The sequence below is a fragment of the Rattus rattus genome, chromosome 16, assembly GCF_011064425.1.
Source record: "Rattus rattus isolate New Zealand chromosome 16, Rrattus_CSIRO_v1, whole genome shotgun sequence".
In the NCBI taxonomy this organism is placed as follows: Eukaryota; Metazoa; Chordata; class Mammalia; order Rodentia; family Muridae; genus Rattus; species Rattus rattus.
The window spans coordinates 1,709,482-1,718,864 of record NC_046169.1 but is presented as its reverse complement, the minus strand read 5'-3'; the positions used below and the strand labels follow the sequence as shown (position 1 = coordinate 1,718,864).

Genomic DNA, 9,383 nt, shown 5'->3' with positions numbered 1-9,383 from the left:
AGAAGGATGACCAAAATGCGGATGCTCCCACTCCTTCTTAAAAGGGGGGAAAATATCCCTAGGAGGGGATATGGAAGCAAAGTTTAGAGCAGCAACTCAAGGAACAGCCATTCAGAGCCTGCCCCACATGTGGCTCATATACATATATATATATATATATATATATATATATATATATATATATATATATATCCACCAAAACTAGATAAGATTGATGAAGCTAAAAATGCATGCTGAAAGGGACTGGATATAGATCTCTCCTGAGAGACACATCCAGAGTATGTCCAATACAGAGGTCAATGCTAGCAGCAAACCACCGAACTGAGAACAGGACCCCCTTGGGGAGAATTAGAGGAAGTATTGAAAGAGTTGAAGGAGCTTGCAACCCCATAAAAACAACAATGCCAACCAACCAGAGCTTCCAGGGACTAAACCACTACCAAACGACTATACTTGAACTGACCCAGGGCTCCAACTGCATATGTAGCAGAGAATAGCCTTGTTGGGCACCAGTGGAAGGGAAAGCCCTTGGTCCTGCCAACGTTGGACCCCCAGTGCAGGGGAATATGGGAGGGGCAGTAAGGGGGATGTATAGGGGGAATACCCATATGGGGGGGAGGGGAAGCAGGCTTATGGACAGGAAACAGGGAAGAGGAATAACATTTGAAATGTAAGTAAAGAAATATATCTAATAAAAAAAGATGGGTAGTACTTAAAGTATTATATCCAAAGTTATTATCTGTCATCTATATGCTGTGCACACACATCACACCCATGCACACATGTAACACACATATACACTTACACATACATATATCAACACATAAAAGCAGCCTGTATGTACACACAAATTTAAAATAATTTTATATGACAAGTTGCTATTTCCGTGAAAATCATCATATAGATGGGCCTTCCCACAAGCGAACCAGATCTGTGGAGGTTAGAACACACATAGCCCCTCTGTAATTCTTAGAATTTGAGGTCTCTGCTATATTGTGTCAAAATCTCCTTTTTTTCTACCCTTTTCCGGTGCTGGAACCAAGTTCCTTGTTTCTCTTCCTAAGAAAGAGTAGCTGCAAGGAGTAAGGCCCAGTGGGTGGCAGATAAAAGCTGTTGTTCTAAGCAGGACCCAGCACCAAGGAACAGCACTATTTGTGACTCCAAAGGAATGAGGATACAGCAGATGGGCTCTCTGGGTAAGACTACACGAGAAGATGGGAGCTTGGGGAGACAGTCTGGGTGATGGTCAGCTCAGGTCTCAGTCTATCTAGGTTCTGACCAGAGCCCTGCCCACTTAGATGAGGAACAGCTGATAACTTATGGTAACAAATACTTGATAAATAGGCTCAGATTCTGACCAACTTTAGAACTCAACAGTTTTCCAGGGACAGAAATATCAAGGGATGAGTAGTAGATATCTCCCATCAGAAATTTAGTCCTAGAAGATAAGGACTGGGGGTTCTAGATCCCTGGGTTCCTGAAAGGAGAAGTTTCTAGAGCTTTACCTCTGACTGACAGCTGACTTCTGAAACCCTAAGACCCAGAAAGGCAGAGGTTGTGGATATGAGTTTTTCAATCCTGAAGAGATAGAAGTTGAGTCTCTAGACTTCTGAGTCCTGAGCGGGTGGAAAGTTGGGACTCAATACTTGGATTCTGGGGAGTTTGAGGCTCCAGATCTGGACACTCAAGTCATGGGAAGGGGAAAGTTACAGATCCAGGCCTTTGGTTGGAAACTGACTTTGGAACTTCTTCCTGGGGATATGAAAGCTAAGGGTATAGATTCTGGCACAGGAGGCTATGTCTGGGCTCTCAAGGCCAGGAAGTAAACTATCCATCCTTGGCCTTGCAGGATTTCTAGACCGGAGCAACATTCCCCTGGTGCTGCAGCTGCTGTTCCTCATTCTCTTTGCTGGACTCCTGGTGGCCATTGTCATCCAAGGTCAGGATCATCATGTGGGTTGGGGGACCTTTCAGCTCAGACAATTAAGTCTAAACAATGGAGGATCTGACAAGAGCAATGGATCCTTCAGCAGTAGCTAGCAGCTTCCTGGAACCCCTCTGTTTTTATTTCAGTTTGGGGATGGAATAGAAGCAGTAGAGGGTTCGTGGATATTAGGATTTCTTATCTTTGACTTAGATTTTTTTTAATATGGTGTCTGTGTGATATATATGACACACAGTGGATGTGTAATAATTACAATATCATTTGTTGCTGTCAAGTTTCCAAGATCCCCAGTTCAGAAGAAGTTCAGTGGGAACAGACAAAGCAAGAGAAAATGTACCAGGACCTAAGCCAACTGAAGTCTGAAATTGGTGAGTGAGCGAAACTAAAATGTCCCTTTGGTTCTGAGAGGGCCTTCATGTGGGGTCACTCTGTTCTAGTTGCTGGCCATCTCTGTACTGTCAACTTCTTATCTGTGAATTTGGAATAGTGATAAAAAATAAGGAAAGCATACGATGGTCAATGAGGACCATGCACACAGTAGGCATGAGTAATTAAGTAATTGAGTAATTAAACCGATCTTCTGTCATCTGTGGAGAAAAGGTGTCCAGATATCCTGGGCTCTCTTAGAATGGAGAAAGGACTTTAGAAGTGGGGAAAGGGAAATAGTTTAACCAAGTATCATGTCAAGGGAGGATCCTCATTCTGGAGGTCTTGAAAGTAAACAAACACAGGAACAAAGAGATTTAAATATGAGTCCAACCTGATCTACTTTCACCAACAGATAGCCTCTGTCGCCTCTGCCCTTGGGATTGGACATTCTTCAATGGAAACTGTTACTTTTTCTCCAAGTCACAACGGGACTGGCACAACTCCATCACTGCCTGCCAAGAAATGGAGGCCCAACTAGTCACCATCAAAAGTCCCGAGGAGCAGGTATGACTGGCTAACTGTTCTAGGGCATTCATCTGGATACTGGCAAACCAGGGCAGAGACAGTTATTTATTTGATGTTTTCTAGAAAATGGGCTACTCGATCTACAGGCATTACCCAGCACCTTGAAAATAGGCATCCGCAAGTTCCCAACATGGATAGATGCTGTGCGGAACACTTAAAATGAAAGTGATTTTTGTTACTGTACTGGCCAGTGCATAAAAGCTACTTTGACAGGGGTATTTTTTTTAATCCTTGGTGTAAATATTCTCACCAAGGTTGATTTCAAGGGACCAGTGAAGTAAACTCAATGAAGACCTAAAGACCAAATGCATGACCCACAGTCATAAAACTGATATAATCTGGCTTTATCATAACCAACTTCGAGTAAATTTATGTGGACACAGTCAGAACATGTAAGACGCAGAAGCATGTAGTGTTATGGAGTGCGTGTGATGGGTGGCCAGCTGTGCACACTGAGCATAAGTCTAAGTGCACCTGCCCATAGGACCCAGGTATTGCAAATGATTCAGAACTCGGGGAACATCAGGCTGGGGGGCGGAGCTCAACTTTAAGAGTGCTCACCTAGGATACATGAACTCAATCCTCAGAGCCATAAAAGCCAGGTGGTAATGCAAAAATGCAAAGCTGTCATCCGAGCTCTTGGGAGGTGAAAACAAGAGGATCAAGAGAGTAAAGCCATCCTCAGCTATACAAGTTTGAGGACATGAGACCTGTGTCAAAGAAAAACAAACGAACTGCCTATAACATGTGAAGGATTCCTGACTGGTGTACTGGAGATACGAAAGGGTTAAAATCAGATTTCAAGCAGCCCCTGCTGCTAAGAGATTAGGGGGCATAATAGCTTCCATTGCTGTCACAAAATATCTGAAACCAGCTCCAGGAGGAAAATTATGTACCATAGTTCAGAGACTCCAATCCATGGTCAACTGGGCCCATTTCTTTTATGTCTGTGGCAAGGCAGTGTGAAGGCATAGCAGAAGAAAGCCTCCTACCTCTTGTAGCAGCCAGGAGCAAAAAGACGCACAGAGAGGACAAGACTCCCCTCCAAAGATACGACCACGGCGGCCTACCTCCTCCATCTAAGCCACATTTCCCGGCTTTCACAGCCTACGCCTAATGCTGTAAAATACTAAATCCAGCCCACTTCTCCGTGAGAATTGATAGGCAGTCACTAATGGTAAAAGTGAGAGGTGACCAAGGCCCCACCCCTCCTAAGGATCTATAGGCAGTTAACAGTTGCTGAGGGATGGAAAGACACCTTCTTCTGTGGTATAGCCACTGCTAGGGTCCCCATGCTCCTGTAAGGAACACCTCTCCTCTAAGGAGCCCTAACTAAACGTGTTCATTTACCAAAAATACAAATGTTTTGGAATCCATTGATGAACATAAGCTTGGGTGTGGGGAATAGGGAAATGGTTACCTCCTGACTCTTTCTCTCCCCATCCAGAGCTTCCTACAGCAGACTTCCAAGAAAAATGGCTACACCTGGATGGGGCTGTCAGATCTGAACAAGGAAGGCGAGTGGTACTGGCTGGATGGGTCACCTCTGTCAGACAGGTAGCCCAGCAAAGGGAAGGGAAGGGACTGTGTCTGACTTGTACTACCCTTCTAGTTCCCCCAAACTCTGCCACCACCTTCCGTGGCCTTCTAGAAATAAGAGTTAATAACATTCCTCCATAAGTTGGAGGAAGGAGGACGTGATGTTCACGCAGACAGAAGCTGCTTAGGTTCCACCATTAGAGCTGAAGGAGGAGACTGGAACCTGTGTAGGTAATCTAAATGAAGTGTGTAATCACAGGCATCTTGATTAGGAAGGTCACTAGGTCAAGGGATTACAGCATTCTAAAGAGTAGCACGCTGGACAGGGGAGATGGCTCAGTCGGTCAACTGCTTGGAGCACAAGTATGGGAAAGGGCCAGAATTTGATCTTTATAATTCAGGTTTGTTTGTTCATTTGTTTGTTTGCTTGTTTGTTTGTTTAAAGCTGAATATAGTTGTATGAGCATGTAATTGTGACTCAGGGCAGACAGAGAAAAATAAATTGCTGGGACTCATGGGGAAACCAGCCTAACATGGTAGTTCCAATCCAGCAGAAGACCCTGCTTCAGAAAAAAGGTGGATAGTGACTGAGGGCTCCCTGAAGGATGACACCTAAGGTTCACCTCTGGCCTACAGACACACACACACACACACACACACACACACACACCATACAAGCATGCAGGTATGAGCACAAACACATGTATCACACACTCATATAGGCACATATACATACATGCATATCACACACATGCACGTGCATGTACACATGTGAACGTACACAGACACATGACACTTGCATGTACTTACAAATGTACACACATCACATACCTGCACACACATGCATGTATCCATCATATATACATATGCACACATACATGAAAAGAGAGCATTTTATACTCACAGATCCTAAGAGAAGGATTTATCACATGTTGGGAACATCAGCCAGGACCAGGACTAGTGGGAATGCAGAGGGAACAGGAGCAGTGGGCCAGACCCTACGTTAGATGTCAAAGAAAGGAATAGAGCTCGGATGTAGGTAAGTGGTAAGTTCCGAAGTATAAGCACTGTCCCCAGTGGTTTGTTATTTAGCCCCGAGCTTATATTATTGACTGACCCAGACTACAAGAGCCCAGTGAAGAAGGTTATTGAATGTGGGAAGTTTACACTGGATAGTTGTATTTTATAGCCATGCTCCCTGTGGGACAACTCTTATCAGGCATGGGAGACAAAGGTGTCCAAGTGACATGAGAATAGCATGAGGTGCTGTACAGGAAATGTCTGTCACTCACATGCAAGGAAGGTATGAAAGTGCCAATTTCCGGGAACTATGAAGAAGGGTTCAAAAGGTGCAGGTAGCGTTGCGGATGCTGTCTTTGTTCCAGTGTGCACTTATTGCCTCACTATGGCTGTAGTGAAGACTTACACCTGGTATTCAGTTCTGTTCCATCAATCAGCGTGTCTGGATTTATGATGGTACTACACGATTGTTATTTCTGCATCTCTATAGTATGTCTTGAAATGAGGAGTGCTGATATCTCCGACAGTGTTTTCAACATTCAGGATAGTTTTGGCTATCCTGGGCCATTGCGTTTTCAATGTAAGATTTTACTTACATGAAGAATTGCATTGGCATTTTGCTGGGGACTGTACTAAATCTGTAGGTCACTTTGGGTGTGATGGCCTTTTCGTGATATTAATCCTGAGCACACAAAGTCTCCCATCACCTGTGGTCTTTATTCAGTTCCCTCTGGGTTTTGAAGTTTTCATTGTAGAGGTCCTTAACTTCCTTGATTAGGTTTATTCCAAGATATTTTAGACTATTGTGAATGGGATTGTTTCCCTGATCTTTCTCAGTATGACTGTCTTTCATATATAGGAATGCTGCTGTTTTGTATGTGTCTGTTGTGTATAATTGTGGATGCTTTCTGCAGCCTCGGGAACTATTGGAATGAAGGACAGCCCAATAATTTTGATGGACAAGACTGTGTGGAATTCAGAAATGATGGCTGGAATGATGCCAAATGCGACAATTGGAAATTCTGGATCTGCAAAAAAACTGCAACTACCTGTTCCAGCAAGTGATGACCGGACCTTCTCTGCAGTTTGCACAGCCTAAACATCCCGGTTAGGCAGTGGACTTCTACTCATGTGTTTCCCAGTTTACCTCTTCCCTGTCTATGGGCATGGAAATCTTAGTATTACCCCTGGGACTCATCAGTCTCCTTAGTTAGTCATTATGGTGCTAGACCACTAATGTCCTTCCTTTGATGTCTCCAAACTCCTACTGGCATAGCTGTGGTTTTGCTATTGAATTTATCTACATTGAAGTTGTATATCCACTGATGGGCTGGGTGTGTTCCATTCATTCCCCATCTTTCTTGTTGAGCTCAAAGGGTTTACATTACCATAATCGGTGTAATATTCATTATATTGGTAAATTGTCACATACTATTTGAGCTTACAGGGAAGCTGGCTCTGGAATTATGGCTGCCCTGTAACACCAAAGCATGTTTACCTCAAAGTGTCATTCAAAGACCTTGTCTAGGGTTGGGCAGCCCCTGCCCAACTGTGTAACAGAGAGGGAAGAGATCATCAGCAAGACATCCTAAGAGTAAACACACTGTATCCTTGAGAACAGCTAAAAGATGGACATTAACAACAGGCGTTAGGAGTGTTGATCCCATGCTATGCGAGTGCCTGCAGCAGAACAGAGAAGCCAGAAGTTCACCCATGAGCAGCTCAGCAGGGAGAGACAGCAAACTCCAGCTGCCTGTCTGACTTCCCCAGTCAGTGTCTGCTGACTTTTGTGAGCACCCAGATTTGAGGAAGTCGTTTCTATCTGTTGTTATCCGTACTTTTTGCCTAAGGAGTGTTCACTTTGCTCTTGTGGAAACCCAGTGGGGAGCTCCGGCTAACCGCCTTAACGGAGCTTCCTCAGTCAGTTTCTGCTGGGTATCTGTCAGCCCCTGACTCAGTCATGTTATCTTTCCACTGCTATTTGTGCTTTTACTCAGAAGCCTCACTCAGGGGACACTGCTCTTCCCAGGATTCTGTGTGCTGGGAATTCTAGCTGACTGCCTTAAAGGGGCTTCTCTCTTTAATTTCTGCCTGACACCTTGAGCATTCAACTTGGCAATGTTTGGTGTTTATTTATCTACCCATCACTTGTTATTTATCCTTTTACTTTGACTTGCAATATCCTTAACAAGCTCATTCAAAGCAAAAAGAAAAAGTATGGGAGATGGACTGCTTTTGTAGAGGACCTGGGTTCAAATCCCAGCATCTGCATGACCTCTCACAACCACCTATAACTCCACTTCCTAAGGATCCGATACCCTCTTCTAGTCTCTGACAGTACCAGACATGCAAGTGTTGTATAGATATACATACAAGCAAACAACCTACACACAAAATAAAGGGGGAACAGAAGTATGGCTATAGTAGATCACTCTCCAGACCATGCAGTACATGTATGATACAAGAAATTGCATGCAATCCATGCATATTTTCTTCCATCCACCTCCCCTGTGTACTTTAGCTTAGAGGTCTTTCTCTAGTTGTTTTAATTCATCCCATAAGCTGAAGTATTTACTAGAGAACCAATCTCCCCAGCCCCACAATGATTCACGCTAATGTGTGAATTTCCTACCTCTTCCCTCCCTTGTTGATCACAGGTAAACCCACATGTGTCTCTATTCAAGGAAGTTCATGTTTTTCTGGTTCCTGGGAGTTGTAGTGGTAGCAGTGGTCATCTGTCATCCTCTTTATCAGCTTGACTGTGCTACAGGGAGCTCCCTTCACCAAAGGTGCCTTCCTGCTTCAGTTCATAAGGATGAGAGACAGCCACAATCCAACTATGTTAGAGCAACATGAGGTAACTAGGAAGCTTCGCTCAGGTGACTGTAGACATTCTCAGACCATCATTCATGAAATTGTGACCCTATCATGTGCCTGCTTCCCTCCCAGTAGTATATATATGGCACACTAATCACGTCTCCACAGGAAGAAGACAGTGAAAAGAATACACGGGGTGAAAAGAATAAAGCCTGCAAGAGACAAGGTCTATAAATGAACTTAAAGCAGGGAGATCGCTATATAAAGAGTCAGAAGGGCTGGGAATCAGAGCCTATTGGAAAGTCTACCTGAACCCTCACCACCCCTAGTCAACTTAGGCTGCCTGGGGCAGAGAAATAGAAACTACAGGGGAGGTGCTGCCACTTACATACACCTGACCTATAGGACCAGAGGAGGTGAGAGTGCAGTACAGAGATCTAAAGGAGCTACCTGGAAAGGGCTTGAAATTTCCTCTCCCCAGTATACCAGAAACCCAATGAACATAGCAGATACAGAGACCAACGGCTCCTTTTTGTGCCTTTTCACACAGGGCATCATGTGAAAATGGACAGAGCCAGAGGGATCTTAGAACTTTCACCTTCAACTTAGCTTGTCTGTGTCAACCACTCATGTTAAGAGGCTGCCCACTCTCCCCCTACTTATTCAATATAGTTCTTGAAGTTCTAGCCAGAGCAATCAGACAACAAAAGTAAATCAAGGGGATACAGATTGGTAAAGAAGAAGTCAAAATATCACTATTTGCAGATGATATGATAGTATATTTAAGTGATCCCAAAAGTTCCACCAGAGAACTACTAAAGCTGATAAACAATTTCAGCAAAGTGGCTGGGTAGAAAATTAGCTCAAGTAAATCAGTAGCCTTCCTCTACACAAAAGAGAAACAAGCCGAGAAAGAAATTAGGGAAACGACACCCTTCATAATAGTCCAAAATAATATAAAATACCTCGGTGTGACTTTAACCAAGCAAGTGAAAGATCTGTATGATAAGAACTTCAAGACTCTGAAGAAAGAAATTGAAGAAGATCTCAGAAGATGGAAAGATCTCCCATGCTCATGGATTGGCAGGATTAATATGGTAAAAATGGC

At 43.8% G+C, this 9,383-nt stretch overlaps 1 protein-coding gene across 1 annotated transcript; it reads left to right on the top strand.

Annotated features, from left to right (window-relative positions):
* The first annotated feature begins 1,114 nt into the window (after window positions 1-1,114).
* LOC116885614 (CD209 antigen-like protein E) lies at window positions 1,115-6,562 on the top strand. Its single transcript, XM_032886913.1, has 6 exons — window positions 1,115-1,196; window positions 1,850-1,939; window positions 2,221-2,313; window positions 2,727-2,878; window positions 4,347-4,456; window positions 6,373-6,562. The coding sequence occupies exons 1-6, from the start codon at window positions 1,169-1,171 to the stop codon at window positions 6,521-6,523; spliced, it is 624 nt and encodes a 207-aa protein (XP_032742804.1). The 5' UTR covers window positions 1,115-1,168; the 3' UTR covers window positions 6,524-6,562.
* The last annotated feature ends 2,821 nt before the right edge of the window (window positions 6,563-9,383 follow it).